Source organism: Salvelinus fontinalis, chromosome 40 (genome assembly GCF_029448725.1).
Source record: "Salvelinus fontinalis isolate EN_2023a chromosome 40, ASM2944872v1, whole genome shotgun sequence".
NCBI classification, from domain to species: Eukaryota; Metazoa; Chordata; class Actinopteri; order Salmoniformes; family Salmonidae; genus Salvelinus; species Salvelinus fontinalis.
In genome coordinates this window covers 24,960,503-24,982,228 of record NC_074704.1, presented here as the reverse complement: position 1 = coordinate 24,982,228, position 21,726 = coordinate 24,960,503, and the positions used below count along the sequence as shown (strand labels likewise).

The 21,726-nt window shown below is 39.5% G+C and overlaps 1 protein-coding gene across 5 annotated transcripts in view; it reads left to right on the top strand.

The window, feature by feature from the left end:
• Window positions 1-15,974, top strand: part of LOC129839826 (spastin-like) — a 29,647-nt gene extending 13,673 nt beyond the window's left edge. For 2 of the 5 annotated variants that reach the window (XM_055907491.1, XM_055907490.1), the window contains 10 exons: window positions 65-139; window positions 812-883; window positions 1,104-1,179; window positions 1,411-1,502; window positions 1,855-1,934; window positions 2,745-2,787; window positions 2,900-2,979; window positions 7,700-7,770; window positions 7,872-7,912; window positions 15,424-15,974. In XM_055907491.1, coding sequence (XP_055763466.1) covers window positions 65-139; window positions 812-883; window positions 1,104-1,179; window positions 1,411-1,502; window positions 1,855-1,934; window positions 2,745-2,787; window positions 2,900-2,979; window positions 7,700-7,770; window positions 7,872-7,912; window positions 15,424-15,549 — 756 coding nt within the window. In that variant the 3' untranslated portion in view covers window positions 15,550-15,974. Of the gene's footprint in view, window positions 1-64; window positions 140-811; window positions 884-1,103; window positions 1,180-1,410; window positions 1,503-1,854; window positions 2,788-2,899; window positions 2,980-7,699; window positions 7,771-7,871; window positions 7,913-15,423 lie in introns of those variants that run through there. The other 3 variants (XR_008757106.1, XR_008757105.1, XM_055907492.1) reach the window with 3 other exon arrangements.
• Window positions 15,975-21,726: the final 5,752 nt, after the last annotated feature.

The window sequence follows — 21,726 nt, the reverse complement described above, 5'->3', positions numbered from 1 at the left end:
GCTCTGTAATTTTGAACTTCAGGACTATGAAAAAAGTGCCGAGGCAGATATTTTTTTTCTCCAGTTGTTTACAGGCTTGAGGGCTCCAGCACGAGGCCTTCTGCTCTTCGGTCCTCCTGGCAACGGAAAGACGATGCTGGTGAGTGTGGTGCAGTGCCATTTGGTATTGGCAAGAGACCGAATGAGAAATGATTAGTAGAGTGGGTCTTGGTTAAGCTCACAAAGATCACAAGTGATCATGATATAACATAACAATTGTCATAGAAAAACGCACAAAACGATACATTTGTAAAATCTTTATAATACAAGACTAATATAGTATAATTAATATAGACAGTGGATAGAGTCCTTTCACTGGATAGGCTGGTTGAGACATCTTCTAACTACAAGATGCTATGTACAAGAGTAGAGTTGGTTTAGGTCTAAGTTTGTAAGTACATTTTATATTTTTTATTTAAAAAATGTACATGGTAGTACTTTGACAGTAGGGTACTATGACCGATGGAACAGAATGATGTAAGGATAGGCTAAATCCGTGGAAATGTATATTTTGTGTTTTTTTTGTCATGCAAAATTGCATTAGCCATCATTCATGTAGTCTAGTATGTACTCAATCTCACAAAATGTGTCTGACCTGCATTTAAACAATTGGTGATTCCATAGAGCAGGAATTTGGATATGTTATCAAATTTAAAACAAAGCGAACAGAAAAACTTTTTATTTAAGGATTATAGAGCATATCGTTGAAAATATCTCAAAATAAGTATAATGTTCTGCATTTGACATTTTTTCTCTTTTTTTTAACGGATAGGCTAAAGCAGTGGCCATGGAGTCCAACGCCACATTCTTCAACATAAGTGCAGCCAGCTTGACCTCGAAATATGTGAGTACATTATTAGCGTAAAGATCTCTTTTTACACTTTCATTTGTTACATTTGACATTTCTTTGCATGTTAGTTATTTAGCAGATGCTCTTATCCAGTGCAACTTAGTCGGTGCATTCAGCTGAGTTTAGCAGAAAAACAACCATATATATCAGTCATTTCAAGTAGACCCGTGTAGAAAAAGAGTAAACTCACTATTCTTCTGGTCTTTCCCTGTAGGTGGGGGAGGGAGAGAAGCTGGTGCGAGCTCTGTTTGCCGTCGCCAGAGAACTGCAACCCTCGATCATCTTCATAGGTAACTTTGACTCTGTTAGATTAACCAAGATGAATGTGTAACTGCAATGAACTGGTCAAGAAAGCACATAACGGTAATGATGTTTCATTACCTGCAAAATCTAATAATAAGCACAGGTATTGTATGCAAGAAAGTTGCATTATAGCATGTCGGCAAGACTTTTCTTTTTAATAACTAGGATAATGGAACCCTTCCATTCAGATTATGACTACAGTCACTTACCCCACACAGATGAGATTGACAGTCTACTCTGTGAGAGGAGAGAGGGAGAGCATGATGCCAGCAGACGACTCAAGACCGAGTTCTTGATCGAATTTGATGGGGTAAGGAGGTCTCTCCCTGTGTGTGTGTCTGCGTAAGCACGCGTGTGTGTGTTCCAGTGTTCATTTTGTGACCTGTTTTCTAAGTTCATGAGCCGTATGCACACGTGTATGCAATGTTTGTCCATGGAGGGATTCTGTCTGTTAGCCATGTCTGTTTAGGAGCTAGTCACACAAGAACTTCGCTACACCTGCTAGAACATCTGCTGAACTGTGTACGCGACCAATAAACTTTGATTGGATTTTTTTTTTCTCCGTATCCTGCATAAAGATTTAGCCTTTTCCACTTTAAATCTGTCCAAGAGATATATTGTCTGTGTTGCTCCCAATAATATTTATTTGGGGGTGTGTTTAGGTGCAATCTGGTGGGGATGAGCGGGTGTTGGTGATGGGAGCCACCAACAGACCTCAGGAGCTGGACGAGGCTGTTCTTAGGTACTGTAGGCCAGTGTGGCTGGGGCAGGGGATGATCAGTTTGTTTTAGTAGGACACAGGGTATTGCAATGGAAAACATGCAAATTGTTCAGGTAGTACCTCCCTATCCGTTTCATCAGTTTGTGTGTGCCTACTGAACACAACCCAGGTTTACTTTTCAGTGAGGTCTCTCTGCCACACGGTAGCACTGTTAAAGGGCAACTCTGCCACTTTTAAGATTTGGTTTGTTGTTATGAAGTATTTAGTGATGTCATAATCAGTTTTAATGTAATTTTGTGATTTCATGGCTATTGACTGTTTAGTGATGAGCAAAACTGGAAATTGCTTCTCTGTTTTTTTCAAGTAGGATTCCTGAGATGACTAATAAAAATACATTATAGACAGTCATTTTCAGCTATCTATGGGGCTCCCGAGTGGCGCAGCAGTCTAAGGCACTGCAAGAGTGCAAGAGGCGTCACTAGAGTCCCTAGTTCGTATCCACGCTGAAACACATCCGGCCGTGATTGGGAGTCAAAGGGCGGCGCGCAATTGGCCCAGCGGGTTTGGCTGGGGTAGGCCAAACCCGGGCATTCTTAACTGACTTGCCTAGTTAAATAAAGGTTAAATAAAAATTTTAAAACTAGAACATGATCTTATTGGAACTCCCTGCAATGTGTTGCTCTGTCATTGAAAGAGCAGGTGTTCCTAAAGTTTTGTACACTCAGTGTATCCTAACAGCATAATAACTGGTTATAAAGTGGTGGAATTGTCATTTAAGTCTTCCAAGGCATACCCAATGGTAACATGTTCTCAAACTGTTTCTATTCACAGGCGATTTGCAAAACGGGTGTACGTGGCTTTACCAACAGAAGAGGTATGCTAAGAAACCTATTAATTCAATTTACAATTGTAGCCATACAGTAAACAAATCACATTGCCCCATACATTTCCATACAGAAATGTATATAATTGTGTATTGTGTATAGACACGGCTAAAACTGGTCAAGAACCTTTTGGAGAAGCACGGAAATCCTCTCGCACAGAAAGAACTGTCACAGCTAGCCAGGTAAACTGACTTGGAAACCTACCTAATATGTTATGTATTTTTAGATATCCTTTACCATGGTATGAATGAACTTTGTACAATAGGTAGTTGATTGAGCATTAGATAAAGCGATAGATCATGATATCCATCTATCTTTATAATATAACATATTTTGTTCTCTGTAATCCTTTCAAAATGATGGATAAATAAAGAGATACCAATAGATATATTAATATTTAGAGAAGAATAGAGACATAATGTTATATTTGAAATGTTTGTTATCTCTCTATGCTTTCAGAATGATATACAGTCACGTCTAAAATTATTGGCAACCTAGATAAAGATGAGCAAAACTATATTATTGTATATTTTCTTTAACAAGTAATCTAAAAAAAGATAGTTTTCAATACTCCGGCACCCTCCCCTTGCGAGGATAATGGTACTTTATTTAAAAACATTTTTATTTTTTTAACTAGGCAAGTCAGTTAAGAACAAATTCTTATTTACAATGACAGCCTACCCCGGCCAAACCTGGACGACGCTGGTCCAATTGTGCGCCGCCCTATGGGACTGAGCCTTTTTCTCAAATGTTTTATGAGATTGAAGAACACCAGAGGCGAAAATATTCATTCAGGGCAGGGGGGGGCTGTTTTTGAGCCCCACATTTGTAGCAATTGTTTTGAAAATATATATTATAAATATATTTTTGGGGGGGGCTTGCCTGTTTTGCATGTTATTTTGCCATTAATGCGTGTCACATATCAGTTTGCAAACAATGTAAAAAATATAAGTCATTCAGTAATAAAACTGCATACACATGGTTTATTTTTTTGTTTTCTTGAGTAAGGCAGCTCCAAAATGCAGGTATTTCAGCCTAGCTCAGTGCTTTCTGTGGTGGTGGGGCGAACCAGCAGAAAGTAGGAGCATTGTGCCGTGATTGGCTCAGTGTTCTGTCACTCATGGGGACAGTACGCCATCGCCATGTTTGTCCTTAGTAAGGGTAGACATCCAAAATTTCAGCCCTTTGGGTCCTGCCGTAGAATTATTACAAGTGCCCTTCCAAGAAGGCTCAAGGTCACTGGCCACAGATAAAATTACGTCAAATCACGTTATATGTACAGTAGCTTTGATTGGACTCATCATGTCAACAGCTTAATTTCAAAGTCTTAGCTAGCAGTCATCATCATGAATCAAGTCGACAATCTACTGGCAAATCCTTTTCATATGAAGATAAATAATGAAGAGAAATTATAGATAAAACGTATCGGTGCTCATCGGCCATAAAGATTACACAACAAGTTGGAAATCACAAATTCAACAATGAGTCGTTTGGAAGGAATCAGTGACTAACTGCAAGCATTGCAAAGCAACCACTAACGTTAGCCTGCTATTCAATGGAGTGGCTGTGTGTTTTTTTGTTTGAGTTCCCATCATAAATCCAGAGAATGCCAGACTTTGATGACAAAGTTTGATGACAAAATTTGCCCACAAAGGACCGCTGCGCCACCTTCAAAAGGTGAGTCCAAAAATGTCTTGTATGCTGCTGCATAAATGATGTAATATGCAAGGGAGATATGTATACTGTAGCTAAGAAAGTAATACTAAGTGTATGTTGTGTAATAAGCTGTTAGTAGCCCATGTGCCTCACCCTAATAATTTGGTCTATTTTCACCAACGCAGTATTGTAAACACATCGTTCGTAGCCTGGTGTGTGCTTGTTTGACAACTTCTTTTGTACAGCTTTGACAGTGCTACTGATAGTAGTGGTGGTGCTTGGCTTGCAGCACACACAACATTCTATAATAGAATTGTGTTATTTGACGTGCCAAATGAAAGCTTATTTAATGTGTCAAATAGTGTTATATGACGTATCTTTTTTGACACATTAAGACCCAAACGGCGTTCAATGTGCCTCACCCTAATAATTTGGTATATTTTCACCTTTTAATTTTGCCTACTGTTCTAACTTGGTGGTGCACATGAAGCCTTTAACCTGTTTTAGAGAAATGTAATCATTGAATATTGTAAGAGCTTTCATTCTGCTTATATGCCCCCTTTGTTTATCTTACGGTTCTGACTTGTTGTACAGGGAGTACACTGTAAGAACGGCCAATGTTCTGAATTCTGTCGCTGTACATTTCAAAAGTGCTGAACAAAGTTATACTGACTACGTCCTTCGTCGCTCGCTCATTAATGTCTTCATCGAAATTACGTATATGCCTCTTATCCGCTCGTCGCCCCCTTATGCCATAGTTTGTACATTTGAATTGTCAGTAGAAACCACATTTGTTTAAGCAAGTCAGCTATATCAGCTATGTTTTTTTTAAAGGCTGTAAATGAGGCTGAATGAACTGTTTAGCTGCCAGACAAGGCTCCGCTGAGAGCCAGGTGTAGTTAATGTGTGCAGTTGTGTGCAGTTAATACAGGTAATGAGTGGAGAACAGGAGGGCTTCTTAAAGAAAAACGAACAGGTCTGTGAGAGCTGGAATTCTTACTGGTTGGTAGGTGATCAAATACTTACAGTATGTCATGCAATAAAATGAAAATGAATTACTTAAAAATCATACAATGTGATTTTCTGGATATTTGTTTTAGATTCCGTACAGTTGAAGTGTACCTATGATAAAAAAATTACAGACCTCTACATGCTTTGTAAGTAGGAAAACCTGCAAAATCGGCAGTGTTTCAAATACTTGTTCTCCCCACTGTATATATATATATTAATTAGAGGTCAACTGATTACGATTTTTCAATACCGAAACAGATTTATTGGAGGACCCAAAAAAGCCAATACCGATTAATTGGCCTATTTTCTATTTATTTATTATTTTACTTTTTTTCAATTTAATTTTTTTAAATATATATTTGTAATAATGATAAATACAACAATACTGAATGAACAATGAACCTTTTTGTTTTAACTTAATATAATACATAAATAAAATCAATTTAGTCTCAAATAATAAAACGTGTTCAATTTGGTTTAAATAATGCAAAACACAGTGTTGGAGAAGAAATTAATAGTGCAATATGTGCCATGTAAAAAAAAAAAAAGCTAACGTTTTAAGTTCCTTGCTTAGAACATGAGAACATATGAAAGCTGGTGGTTCAATATTCCCAGTTCTTCAATATTCCCAGTTAAAAAGTTTTAGGTTGTAGTTCATTTAGGAATTATGACGGGTTGACTATCTCTCTCTATACCATTTGTATTTCAAATACCTGTGACTATTGGATGTTCTTATAACCACTTTAGTATTGCCAGCCTAATCTTGGGAGTTGATAGGCTTGAAGTCATAAACAGCGCTGTGCTTCAAGCACTGCTAAGAGCTGCTGGCAAACGCAGTAAAGTGCTGTTTGAATGAATGCTTACGAGTCTGCTGCTGCCTACCACCGCTCAGTCAGACTGCTCTATCAAATATCACATCAGACTTAATTATAATAAACACACAGAAATACGAGCCTTTGGTCATTAATATGGTAAAATCCGGAAACTATAATTTCGAAAACAAAGCGTTTATTCTTTCAGTGAAATACGGAACCATTCCGTATTTCATCGACCGGGTGGCAACCCTAAGTCTAAATATTGCTGTTACATTGCACAACCTTCAATGTTATGTCATAATTATGTACAATTCTGGCAAATTAATTACGGCCTTTGTTAAGAAGAAACACAGTTCGCAACGAGCCAGGCGGCCCAAACTGTTGCACATACCCTGACTCTTCTCTTGCGTTCAGTGCAAGCAGTGACACAATTTCCCTTGTTAATATTGCCTGCTAACCTGGATTTCTTTTAGCTAAATATGCAGGTTAAAAAAAATATATACTTCTGTGTATTGATTTTAAGAAAGGCATTGATGTTTATGGTCAGGTACATTTGTGCAACGAATGTGCTTTTTTAGCGAATGCGCTTTTGTTAAATCAGCACCGGTTTGGCGAAGTTGAAGTAGGCTGTGATTCGATGATAAATTAACAGGCATCGCATATATTATATGCAACGCAGGACAAGCTAGTTAACCTAGTAATATCATCAACCGTGTGTAGTTAACTAGTGATTAATTGAAGATTGATTGTTTTTATAAGATAAGTTTTTACTTACTAGCTGGCTAGCAGCTCATTGCAGCCACAAGGTCGTTTTGACGCTGCACTCGTGTAACAGGTGGTCAGCCTGCCACGCAGTTTCCTCATGGAATGCAATGTAATCAGCCATAATCGGCGTCCAAAAAGGCAGATTACCGATTGTTATTAAAACTTGAAATCGGCCCTAATTAATCAGTCGACATCTAGTAAATGTGTGTGTATGTATATATATATATATATATATATATATATATATATATATATATATATTACTTGTTAAACAATCTGAGCAATTGTATTAGTATAATATAAATAACAACTGGAGCATACAAATATAGCTCAGTATTTGTATTATTTATTTTAGTCGTTTTTGCTAATCTTTATCTAGGGTGACAATTTTGGATCTGACTGTATAGAGACCTAAGAGATATAGATATTTTTTTATTTAACTAAGAACAAATTCTTATTTACCGGGGAATAGTGGGTTAACTGCCTAGTTCAGGGGCAGAACGACAGATTTTTACCTTGTCAGCTCGAGGATTCGAACTGATTCGCAACCTTTCGGTTACTGGCCCAACGCTCTAACCACTAGGCTATCTGCGCCCAAACTTAATTTAATATTGTGGTATAATAGAAATACTTGGTATATGTGTAATCCTTGCAGAATGACAGAAGGCTATTCTGGCAGTGACCTGAACTCGCTGGCCAAAGATGCGTCCCTCGGTCCCATCAGAGGTAAGCGGCACAATTCATTCAAACCTTTGAATCGATACAGCAATTGGTCTCTTTACAAATGTGTATATTTGTTTCCTGATGTAATCTATTTCAATCCTCAGAGTTGCGTCCTGAACAAGTCAGGAACATGGCCGCAAACGAGGTACGTTTACACTATTCACTGTATACGTCACACTAAGGCTGAATAATAAACCAAACACTTCGACCAATCAACCACTTGTATCCCAACTGCCACTTGTCAATATTCCAAAATTCAAAACCCATTTGCAAGCATTGTCTCCTTCTGCGACCTGTTTTGTAGCATGATACGCTATGAAACAAAACGGCATCTCTTTACTGCAGCACAAATAGCACCAAAGCAACTCGCCAGTTGACTTAGCCTGCCTGCTCACAGTGCCTGCTAGCTAGTTCTTATGGCTAGCTTCACTGACAAACACAAGGATGGAATTTAACAAGCTAGTGATTTTGGGCACTGATGAACAGTGTGTAGCTTGTCCTTCAATTACAGCATGCTGATAAAGTTCTAGATGAGTTCTCGTAAATCAGTCTGTAGAACTGGATGTTTCTCTAAAGTGTCGGGTCAGCTGAGCACAGCAGACTCTCTACTGCACTAACTTGTTTTCATGCACTTTTTAAAACTTAAAAAATACTACTGCTTCAAGCACAAAACACCTTAGTTAGATGTAAAATTGCAAGACCAAAACTTAAAAACAAATGATTATCTTAGATTCATTCTGACAATTTTGAGGGCAAAGTAGTAGTGGCCATGTTGTTGCTAGGTAACGGTTTAAAATTAATGGATAAAAGTTGCTGCCAAGGACGCTGAGTCGGCACAGTATGTCCACTCAGTAAAGAGGCTGCCAAAGGTTCAGTGGAGCCCTCGTAGACTCGACAACTAGCAATTGAGATTGACACGTGAACACGCATATTGAGTGATAGTGTTCTGTTTGAGATTCAATGGCTAGTTTTTTAAAAATTGAACCTTTATTTAAAAAGGCAAGTCAGTTAAGAACAAATTCTTATTTACAATGACGGCCTAGGAACAGTGGGTTAACTGCCTTGTTCAGGGGCAGAACAACAGATTTTTACCTTGTCAGCTCGGGGATTCGATCTAGCAACCTTCCGGTTACTAGTCCAGCGCTCTAGTTGTTGACTACCCTTCGGCAGCCTGTCTACAGAGTGGTCATCCTGTGCCAACTTGGCGCTCTTGGCAGCAAGTTCTACCTATAAATCTTGGCGTGTTATGTATTAGGGCATATTTGGGGTGGGCGATATTTGGGAAAACCTATTCCACGATATGCTACTCCAAATATCTGATATTAGCTCACCTATAATTCCATACTGTGCTATTTTTGTGCTTATTTATTATAGTCACATTCTCATTAAAAAAATGACATGAGTTTATGAACTTTTATTGAAAAGTGATGAAGGAAAAAAAAGTGAATCCCTTGTAAAAACACTCAACAACCTTAATGTAACATCTAGAGACATCACCTTAACCTTTTCATATAATCATTTTTGAATTAGTCATAGGGACCAGGGTTTGAGTTAATAATTTCTGGGGTTGAGTGTGCTGACTCTATGTTCAGGTCCCTGGCAAACCAGACTGACATGGAACACGAACCGGCTGCGCGCGCCATCGTACATTAATTTTGTCCCCCCACACCAAACGCGATCACGACACGCAGGTTAAAATATCAAAACAAAAAACTTTCAACTAATTACATTTAATTTGGGGACAGATCCAAAAAGCATTAAGCATTTATGGCAATTTAGCTAGCTAGCTTGCACTTGCTAGCTAATTTGTCCTATTTGGCTAGCTTGCTGTTGCTAGCTAATTTGTTCTGGGATATAAACATTGACTTGTTATTTTACCTGAAATACAGAATGTCCTCTACTCCGACAATTAATCCACACATAAAACGGTGAACCAAATCGTTTCTAGTCATCTCTCCTCCTTCCAGGCTTTTTCTTCTCTGGACTTTATATTGCGATTGGCAACTTTCATAAATTAGGTGCATTACCCCCACTGACCTCGCCCGTCTTTCATAACCAATGAGATGGCACGTGGGTACCTACTTCTATCAACCAATGAGGAGATGGGAGAGGCAGGACTTGCAGCGCAATCTACGTCACAAATAGAACTGACTTCTATTTTAGACCTTGGCAACGCAGACGCTCGTTGGCGCACGCAAGCAGTGTGGGTGCAATAATTTAATAATATATATTTCTATATTTATTTTGCAACGCTCGCGCACGCAACGCTCGCGGTGTAGTCAGGGTATGAGTATTGGATAGATTTCCCTCATCTAAGTCATTAGATGCAGGGGATGGGAATTGCCCCTTCGCTAAGCCCGCCACATAATATTTGTGAAACCAATCATAGCGCTCCGTTGGACAGCAACCGTCACTAACCAGAATCCAATCCGACCAGGTCACATTTGAAATGCAAGGAAGCCGATGACTGCAGTTGCAAAACCAAAGTTTTCACCAACAAATAAATTGTTTAAATAAAAAGTTTAAATGGCTAAATAATTTATCAGTGCCCCAGGGGTACTTACGATTGTGATTCCTGGAATGCAGAGCCTGTTGGACTAGTTTTCGAATCTAAAATTATACTTTTGTTCCGTTGTTAGCTAGCTGCACTTGCCACCATTGAAACCACTGCTAACGCTAGTTAGCTAGCCAGTTAATTATAACTTGTTTCCTCCAAATGTATGTTAGCTAGCTATATTATGAGTATAACTCACCTGCTGTCAACATCAGGATACAATTTGAACTGGAGACAGCGTCCAAGATGGCCGACCGTTGTTTTCAACGTAATCTACTCACGTTCGCATATGCCGTTTCGTTGTCGCTGCCATCTGTTTTATAGAGCCGATAACACCTGCGCATTAGCACTCAGTGGTGGAAAAAGTACCCAGTAAAATGCTACTTGATTGAAACTTTTAAAGTATTTGGTTTTAAATAAACAGTACTTAAGTGTCAAATGTAAATGTAATTGCTAAAATATAAAAAAGTATAAATAATTTCAAATTCCTTATATTAAGCAAACCAGACAGCACCATAGTAAAGAAACGGAGAGCCAGGGGCACACTCAGACATAATTTACAACAAAGCATGTGTGTTTAGTGAGTCCGCCAGATCAGAGGCAGTAGAGATGACCAAGGATATTCTCTTGATAAGTGCATGAATTTGACCATTTTCCTGTCCAGCTGAGCATTAAAAATGTAATGAGTACTTTTGGGCGTCAGGGAAAATGTATGGAGTTTATGAGTATTACTCAACGAATACAGCAAAACGCTGATGTTTTTACGAGTATTACTCAACGAATACAGCAAAACGCTGATGTTTTTACGAGTATTACTCAACGAATACAGCAAAACGCTGATGTTTTTACGAGTAAGTTCATGTTTAAGTTGTTATTCAGCACTGTCAACATGTTGTTCAACACTTTTATAAGCTATAAAATGAGCTACAACCAGCACTGCAGCTGCAATGAATGAGTATATCAAAGTGTTTTCGATAAGCTTGCGTTGTTATTAGCGGCTTGTCTTTTCTTTTTTTCTTTTTTAAATCAAGTAATATTTCACTTTATCTGAACACCGGATTAATAACATTAATTGGTGCATGATGCAGAAATAATGCAGTGTGACTTGAGTTTCGCCATCAGCTGGAAGACAGTGTCCTCTTTCCTCAGTGGAGGGAGGGAGAGCGGGGGGGGGGGGGGGGGGGGGGGGCAGCCTCACCGCTGCTTGAACTCTTTGGCCTGAATGCCAAGCGTCACGTCTAGAGGAAACCTGGCACCATCCCTACGGTGAAATATGGTGATGGCAGCATCATGCTGTGAGTTCTGTTTTTCAGCAGCAGCGACTGGCAGACTAGTCAGGATCAAGGAAAATATGAACAGAGGAAAGTACAGAGAGATCCTTAATGAAAACCTGCTCCAGAGCGCTCAGGACCTCAGAAGGTGAAACTTCAACCCAGTCTATCAGGACAACGCCCCTAAGCACACAGCCAATAGCTGTGCAGCAAAGCTCCCCATCCCACCTGGCAGAGCTTGAGAGGATTTGCAGAGAAGAATGGGATAAACTCCCCAACTATAGGTGTGGCTAGCTTGTAGCTTCATACCCAAGAAGACTCAAGGCTGTAATCGCTGCCAAAGGTGCTTCAACAAAGAACTGAGTAAAGGGTCTGACTACTTATGTAAATGTAATATTTCAGTTTTTTATTTTGAATAAATTAGCAGAAATGTCTAAACCTGTTTTTGCGTCGTCATTATTTATTTTGAATAAATTAGCAGAAATGTCTAAACCTGTTTTTGCGTCGTCATTATTGTGTGTATAGATTGAGGAAGGACAATAACAATAATACATTTTAGAATACAGCTGTAACGTAAGAAAATGTAGAAAAAGTCAAGGGGTCTGAATACTTTCCAAAGGCACTGTATACGATGACACTGGTAATAGATAATTTGTTGTATTACTTGTGAGCATTATAATTAGCTTATTTTACTGCACTGATGGCCTGCATCTGATGGTCAGTCTGAGGAGAGGTAGAGAGCAGCGGTGAGGCTGGCTCACCCAACTCACCGTCCCTCCGCTTTCCCACTATATCATTTCTGCCTCATGCAGCAATTCATGTTGTTACTCCTATGAAATATTCCTCAATACTTAAAAAGGACACAAGCTGCTGATAATAACACAAAGTTATCGAAACACTTTGCTATACTCATTCATTGCAGCTGCAGTGCCGGTTGTAGCATGAGTGGCAGTAGGCATAATGCAGATTTTATGGCTTATAAAAGTGTTGAACAAAATGCTGAATAACAACTTACACATTAACTTCTAAAAACAGCAGCTCTTTACTGTATCCATTGAGTCAATACTTGTCATGGTTTTAAAAGTTTTGAAATATCACTGTCAACTTTGCCGAGGCTTCTTTTTTTACAGCTTATGGCTCCAGGAAACTGTGCCGATAGGGTGGTTCAAAACCATGAAATGGTTCAAAATGGGAACACTTTGCCTTCCCGGTGCTATGGCTGCTGAATCAAGTCCACCGACCGCCAACGGCGCTAAACTGAAAAAAAATATTAATAGGAACGCAATGTTTTTATCGTTGTTTTTTACAGAAATATTTGGTGATCGGCTACGAATGCCTTGGAGATATTACTTGTTTTCTTGCTTGGCAGATTTGTAAAAAAAACCCCACAGCGGCTGTGTTTTGTCTGTTTTTTTTAATAAGCAGAATGCCACTTTTCCTGGTCTAGTAGAGATGTTCTCATTCCACCTAAATTATTATCCATTTAGCCACAAACTCTACTGTTCCTATAGCCACATTTCACCTAATTGTTTTTGCAAAGGACTTCATTTTCCTCAAACACACACATATCTAGGGCCCTATAAAATCTGTGATGCGGAGAATGGGGCCGTTATCACGGAATCCGTACATTTTAAAACGGAATTCAACCATATTCAAAACTGTATTGAACTTGGTAGGAATTCAACTAATTCGATTGAAAATGTATTAATTTGTCCAAGAACAAGATGCATCAGTGATTTGTATTTTCCTTCAACTTTCTAAGGCAACACGGGAATGCCCCGGTCTGTGTGTGCGCGTTTGTCTACTTTGTGTAGCTGTTAGCAATGATGCTAATGATGACATCAACTGGTTGATGGAAATTTACATAAGTATTCAGACCCTTTACTCAGCACCTTGTTGAAGCACCTTTGACAACGATTTCAGCCTTGAGTCTTCTTGGGTATGACGCTACAAGCTTGGCATACCTGTATTTTGTTTCTCCCGTTCTTCTCTGCAGATCCTCTCAAGCTCTGTCAGGTTGGATGGGGAGCGTTGCTGCACAGCTATTTTCAGGTCTCTCCAGAGATGTTCGATTGGGTTCAAGTTCAGGCTCTGGCTAGGCCACTCAATTCTAACTAGTCTCCCAGTCCCTGCTGCTGAAAAACATGCTGCCACCACCATGCTTAACCGTAGCGATGGTGCCAGGTTTCCTCCAGACGTGATGCTTGGCATTCAGGCCAACGAGTTCAATCTTTGTTTCATCAGACCAGAGAATCTTGTTTCTCACTGTCTGAGAGTCCTTTAGGTGCCTTTTGGCAAACTCCAAGCTGGCTGTAATGTGCCTTTTACTGAGGAGTGGTTTCCGTCTGGCCACTCTACCATAAAGGCCTGATTGGTGGAGTGCAGAGATGCTTGTCCTTCTGGAAGGTTCTCCCATCTCCACAGAGAAACTCTGGAGCTCTGTCAGAGTGACCATTGGTTTCGTGAGCGGCGGGGGCCCATGTCGGCGGCTCTGTGTTGTTTAATCTTTGAAAATGAATTGAATTGGAATTCTATATTTTTACATTTCCCAGTTAATGCACGTAGTATACGACATGGACTGTAGGATTTGTTTTAATCATTTCAACCTACATTATTATAATTCCAGTATAATCATTGCAGGAATTTAATTCAAATTGGAATTTGTGGAATTGTTTAGGATAATATTGCATAGGGAATTGGATTCTTGGAATTTACCTAACATTGGAATTCAGACGACTGGAATTATAATTGAATTTACTGGGAGAGAGAATTTAATTAGAATTTAATTTATCCCAACCCTGGTATTTACACCCAAAAATGAATAAAAAAATGATCTCCTGATGTGGTTTAAGCATTGTTGTGGACTTTTTAGTACATCCAATTTTGTTGTTTTTCTTTTTTAAAAAGTAGGATTATTAGAGCGAAAACCTGAAGGAAGAAACAGGAAAATCCGAAACCTGTAAAAACTAAACAGAGAAAATGGAATTTAAGCAAAAAAATCCTGAAGTCTCTGTCACCTGTAAAAGGTCAAATGATTATTCCAGGATTCTCTGATTCTTTCCATAGCCACAAGGAGTAGGGGTGCTGAGGGTGTTGCAGCACCCCCTGAAAAATCGGAAGAAAAAAAAAAAATGTTTTTAAACGCCTTAAAAAATATATATTTGTCACAAAAGTACTGGGCCTTTACTAGTCCTGTATTGGTGGACCAATATAGCTGTCTGTAGCACAGACATCTTCCCCCTAAAATCTTCCAGCGGCTATGACTCTTTCTGAGCCTCTAGATGCCTCAGCACAGTGAGTCTGACATGGTTCCTCTGACATAATGGATCCTAGTCCCGTCCTTCTTCAGACTCATTCCTTCGTCCTTCAACTTGCTGCGGCGGTGGTGTGGCCCCTGCAGGACCTCTATTGGTTCCATTGCAACAGGCATGCTCAATTATTTGCAGCATTCACAATGTGCATCATTCACAAAGTTAAATATATACTTTTAATGAAAAACCTTGCCTGTTTATATATTATATTTATATTGTCCCAACTAAGTGTCTTCCGTCATCTGTGTTGTCCATCTTGTCTTACTTTTTTTTTTTTTTTCCTGCACCCTCCCCCACAGGAGGCCTTTTGCCTTGGTAAAATATAGGTTACAATTTTTAATAACTCTTAATTGGTTGCAAAACTTTTTTCTACATAAAATGAAAACGAGCGCTTCTCATTGGACAGGTTCAGGTGTTCCCTCACAGTTTCATTCGGTTTTCTTACGTTTGCTGTGAATGAATGAACCACTCTGCTGTTGTTGCACTCTTCATCACTGGAGTGTTCTGTGCCTTTGTGCAGGTGAGGAATATCAGGTTCTCTGATTTCTTGGAGTCACTGAAGAAGATCAAGAGGAGTGTCGGCCCACAAACGCTGGACCTGTATGTGCGCTGGAACAAGGACTATGGGGACACCACTGGTGTATAAGATGAGAGGGGACACATACAGTCTCTGTCCTAACCCTGAACCTCCATTGAAGCAGTGGATTGAAAAGTGTTTTGAACAGAGTTGTTTTTGTTATTGTTTTACTTTAACGCAAAGGTCATAGGACTGTTCGAATAAACTATTTATTGTGTGTTATGATATGGCTGTTGTCTTCCAGACTATTATAGTCACAGTGATTTTATAAATAAATATGTATAAATATCCTTCAATTTTGAAATGATTAATAAAACGGTACATTGAGACAAGGCACATGTACAGTGCATTCAGAAAGTATTCAGACCCCTTAGCTTTTCCCACATTTTATGTTGCAGACTTATTAAAAAAATGTAATTCCCTTATCAATCTAAACACAATACCCCATGATGACAAAGTAAACACAGGTTTTTAGAAATGTTTGCAAATTTATAGTAATATAGTAAAAATATAGTAAAAATAACATTTACATAAGTATTCAGACCCTTTACTCAGTACTTTTTTGAAGCTCCTTTGGCAGCGATTACAGCCTTGTGTCTTTGTTATGACGCTACAAGCTTGGCACACCTGTATTTGGGTTAGTTTCTCATTCTTCTCTGCAGATTCTCACAAGCTCTCAGGTTGGATGGGGAGCGTTGCTGCACAGCTATTTTCAGGTCTCTCCAGAGATGTTCGATCGGGTTCAATTCCAGACTCTGGCTGGGCCACTCAAGGACATTCAGAGACATGTCCTGAAGCCACTCTTGCGTTGTCTTGGCTGTGTGTTTTGAGTCCTTGTCCTGTTGGAAGGCGAACATTCGCCCCAGTCTGATGCCAGGTTTCCTCTAGACGTGACGCTTGGCATTCATGCCAAACAGTTCAATCTTGGTTTCATCAGACCAGAGAATCTTGTTTCTCATGGTCTGAGAGTCCTTTAGGTGCCTTTTGGCAAACTCCAAGCGGGAGTCATGTGCCTTTTACCGAGGAGTGGATTCAGTCTGGCCACTACCATAAAGGCCTGATTGGTGGAGTGCTGGAGAGATGGTTTTCCTTCTGGAAGATTCTCCAGTCTCCACAGAGGAACTCTGGAGAAGATTTGCTGTGAATGATTCTAGCTTCTCAGTCAAATAAAAATAACTTATTGTGTCATGTGTTGCAAACAGTTGCTAGGTTAACTTTTTCTCCATGGTTGTTCAGCTTGATAGTTATGAGGCAGCACACCACTGCATTATTTGTTGCTTGTTTACACTAATATTTGATTGTTACATTTGGATATCATGGTTTGAAGTGAATCGCCTATTCCCCTCAAACTCAACTCTGGACCTCGAAGCCAGTTCCACTGCTTTCTTTTCATTGTCCCCCTCTAATTAGGGACTGATTTAGACCTGGAGGGTCTAAATTGAAGGGTAAGAGTTGAATACCCCTGCCCTACTCATTGAACGAAATGCTGTTGTCCCACTCCAAACCAAGAGGGGGCAGCAAAAGTTAGTGTGTACAATAGACTATTGGAGACACCGAAATTGTGAATGCTTATTTATTCAAGGTAACATTTTGCAGACATCCGCCCAGTACATGCTCAGGTTGTACAACTGATGTAGCTTACAACAAATTTGACATGATTGTGTAAAAAAAAAAGGGTATGCAGACAATCTATTTTTGTTATAACTAACCTTGTCAAATGTGTTGTACAACCTGAGTGTTAACAGGGCCATTGTGACTTATAGAGTGATTTGGGTTTCCATACTCTCAAAGTCTTAAAAAATAAAATAAATAAGGACGTCATACTATACATGTCACATACAGGACCTCATATTCAGAAATGCTTCATTCACAGCAATGCGTTACGTCTGCCACGCTGATCCTCAACACTGGGGCCCCTCCTGTACTCCCTGTTCACCCACGACTGCGTGGCCAAACATGACTCCAACACCATCATTGAGTTTGCTAACGACACAATAGTGGTAGGCCTGATCATCGACAACGATGACACAGCCTCAATGTGAGCAAGATAAAGGAGTTGATCGTGGACTACAGGAAAAGGCGGGCCGAGCAAGCCCCGATTAACATCGACGGGGCTGTAGTGGAGCGGGTTGAGAATTTCAAGTTTGTTGGTGTCCACATCACCAACAAACTATCATGGTCCAAACACACCAAGAGTGGAGACTGAAAAGATTTGGCATGGGTCCCCAGATCCTCAAAAATTTCTACAGCTGCACCATTGAGAGCATCCTGACGGGTTGCATCACTGCCTGGTATGGTAACTGACCGTAAGGCGCTACAGAGGGTAGTGGATACGGCCCAGTACATCACTGGGGCCAAGCTTCCTGCCATCCAGGATGTATATAATAGGCGGTGTCAGAGGAAAGCCCATAAAATTGTCAGTGACTCCAGTCACCCATGTCGTAGTGTTTTCTCTGTTACTGCACGGTAAGCAGTACTGGAGCGCCACGTCTCGGACCAAAAGGCTCCTTAACAGCTTCTACCCCCAAGCCATAAGACTGCTGAACAATTAATAAAATGGCCTCCGGATTATTTAAATTAACCCCACCACCCACCCCATTTGTTTTGTACACTGCTGCTATTCGCTGTTTATAATCTATGCATAGTCACATAGACACCCCTACCTACATGTACAAATGACCTCAACTAACCTGTATCCCCGCACACTGACTCCGTACCGGTAACCCCTGTATATAGCCTCGTTATTGTGTTAATTTATGATCATTTTTTTACTTCAGTTTATTCTGTAAATATTTTCTTAACTCTTCTGGAACTGCACTGTTGGATACGGGCTTGTAAGTTAGCATTTCACAGTAAAGTCTACACTTTGGCGCACACATATTTGGCGCAGGTGACAGTTTTTAATGTGTGTGTTTTGTTGTTTGCCCTGTCTTTTCACTATATTCACCATTAACACTACCCCCCCCCCCCCCATTTTTCTTTTTTTTAAGGTGAACTGCAAATTCCTCTATCGTGGTTAATCCTTATTGTGGCTAGCTTCACACAGGTGTTATCTAGACACCAAAAACAGCCTGGAACAAATGTGAGAAATATTGTGCCTGTTGCATTAACTGTTTCAAGGCAGCGTCCTTAAAGACAGGGCATCCCTGTCAAAATAAGGATGGGACTATTTATCGTTAGATCACTCTAATAAATCTTATTTCAGAGCACAATCTAGAACTGTATGTTTCTAACTGGAACTTGTCTTATTGAAGCATCTCCCCCGAACTATAGATTTTGTCGTTCTTTGAGACGAGGGGGGGAAAAAAGGTGGAGGGACAGTTACTATTTTTCGAATGCTCTAAATGGCGGGGACATCTGTCGGTCATCTCAGTTACTTTAAACATCATGCTGTGTTGTTAAAATGTCAACTATCTGCCTGTCGAAACCCTCTATAGACACGAAAGCCCTGTCCTACTTGCTTAGCTGATTTCTCAGAATTTCTTTTAATCATTCATCCAAATTATAACAATTGTGATCTCAGGTGATTTCAAGTTACATATACAGTGCCTTCCAGCCAGAATTTAAAATGGATTAAATGTTTTTTTTGTCACTGGCCTACACACAATATCCCATAATGTCAGTGGATTTTTTTTTTTTTTTTTTACAAATAAATTAAAAGCTGAAATGTCTTGAGTCAATAAGTATTCAACCCCTTTGCTATGGCAAGCCTAAATAAATGCAGGAGCAACAATTTGCTTCACAAGTCACATAATACGTTGCATAGACTCACTCAGTGTGCAATAGTAGCGTTTAACATGATTTTTGAATGACTACCTCATATCTACCGCACGCACACATTTACATTGTAAGGTCCCTCAGTCGAGCAGTGAATAACCAATACATTGAATATCCCTTTGAGCATGGTTAATCAATAAACCCAGTTACTACAAAGATACAGACGTCCTTCCGAACTCGGTTGCTGGAGAGGAAGGAAACCGCTCAGTGATTTTCACCACGAGGCCAATAGTGACTTTAAAACAGTTACAGAGTTTAATGGCTGTGATAGAACTGAGGATGGATCAACAACATTGTAGTTACTCCACAATAGTAACCTAATTGAAAGAGTGAAGAGAAGGAAATCTGCACAGTATTCAAATATTTCAAAACATGAATCCTGTTTGCAATAAGGCACTAAAGTAATACTGAAAGAAAAAAAAACATTTTCAACACATTACTGAGTACCACTCTTCATATTTTCAAGCATAGTGGTGACTGCATCATGTTATGTGTATTCTTGTAACCTTTAAAGACGGGTGTTCTTCGGGATAAAAAATAAATGGAATGGAGCTAAGCACAGGAAAAATCCCACAGGAAAACCTGGTTCAGTCTTCTTTCCAACAGACACTGGGAGATGAATTCATCTTTCAGCAGGACAACAACCTAAAACACAAGATCAAGTCTACACTGGAGTTGCTTAACAGGAAGACAGTGAATGTTCCTGAGTGACCGAGTTACAGTTTTGACTCAAATCTGCTTGAAAATCTATGGCAAGACTTGAAAATGGTTGTCTAGCAATGATCAAGAACCAATTTGACAGAGATTGGAGAATTTTGAAAAGAATACTGGGCAAATATTGTACAATCAAGGTTTGCAAAGCTCTTAGAGATTTACCCAGAAAGACTGCCAAAGATGATTCTAACAAGTATTGATACAGGGATGTGAATATTAATGTATATGAGATATTTCAGTATTTTATTTCCAGTAAATTTGCTAAAGTGTCTAGAAACATGTTTTCACTTTGTCATTATGGGGTATTGTGTGTAGATGGGTGAGGAGAAAACTATATTTAATCATTTTGAATTCAGGCTGTAACACAACAAAATGTGGAATAAGTCAAGGTGTATGAATACTTTCTAAATGCACTGTAGATAATCAAAACAATACTATGATGTTTTTGAGTCTATTGAATTCAATGGCCATATTTTGGACCTAGTGAGTACACACAGACTCAACATTGAAATATCCTCTATTGTTCTTGTAGCTTTGTCTGACCAATACTGTGTATGTTTCACTGCATTGACTCCCACAATGCAATATGTTAGAGAGTATTGTTAAAAAGCGTTGTCTGGCATCTGAAGTAGCTAAGAATTTAAGAGGTTATATAAATGATATGCCACTGCCTATTCTATCCTCCTCTTCTGATAATCTTGTAAATAATTTTTATACCAAGTTAAATGTAACCATTGATGCTGTTGCACCAAACACATTTTATACAGGTAATCCCTAAACGGAAACCTCCTTGGAGGAATGAGGAAATAAATCCACTCAAGAGAAACTTTAGAAAGGCTGAATGGGTATGGAGGAAGTCGAAATTACAGGTCACTTTGATATTTTAATAGAACACATTGCTAATTGCAATAAGGCAATTTAAAATGCTAGACGAGCTCGTTTCTCCATATCGATATCGGACAATCAGAATAATCAGAGGGCGCTTTTCTCAACTATTGAGAGCCCTATTAATCCTGTCCCCTCTACCCCTTATGATCTACTTTCCACTTCTAAATCTGAAGAGTTTGCAGGGTTCTTTAGAGATAAGATATCGTTAATGAGGTTGGGTATTAGCTTAGGTGGACAACGTGACAGGCCTCAATTTGTCAGGGTATGGACTCTACAAGGTGTCGAAAGCGTTCCACAGGGATGCTGGCCCATGTGTCAAGTTAGCTGGATGTCCTTTGGGTGGTAGACTGTTTTTGATACACATAGGAAACTGTGGAGCGTGGGAAAACCTAGCACCGTTGCAGTTCTTGACACTTAAACCGATGCGCTTGGCACCAACTACCATACCCCGTTCAAAGACACATCTTTTGTCTTGTCCATTCACCCTTAGAATGGCTCACATATACAATCCATGTCTCAATGGTTTCAAGCATTAACAATCCTTCTTTAACCTGTCTCCTCTCCTTCATCTACACCCGATTGAAGGTGACATCAACAAGGGATCGTAGCTTAATTGTAGACTTTCGCCTGTGCGCAGCGCCTCCAAAAATGAATCTATCAGCACTTCAGTCAGTGTGCATAGCTCCCCTGCCAGGCAGTGTTACTGCGAGGTGGACATAGGATTCCTATTTATTTGTGCAATTAGCAGCTATGAAACAAAACAGCAGAAATACTTTGAAAACAGCTACTGCAGCATTTTTCTTACCCTAACACGCACATGTACTCATACTTGACTTTTGACTTTTTATTCACGAATGTATTGCTTGC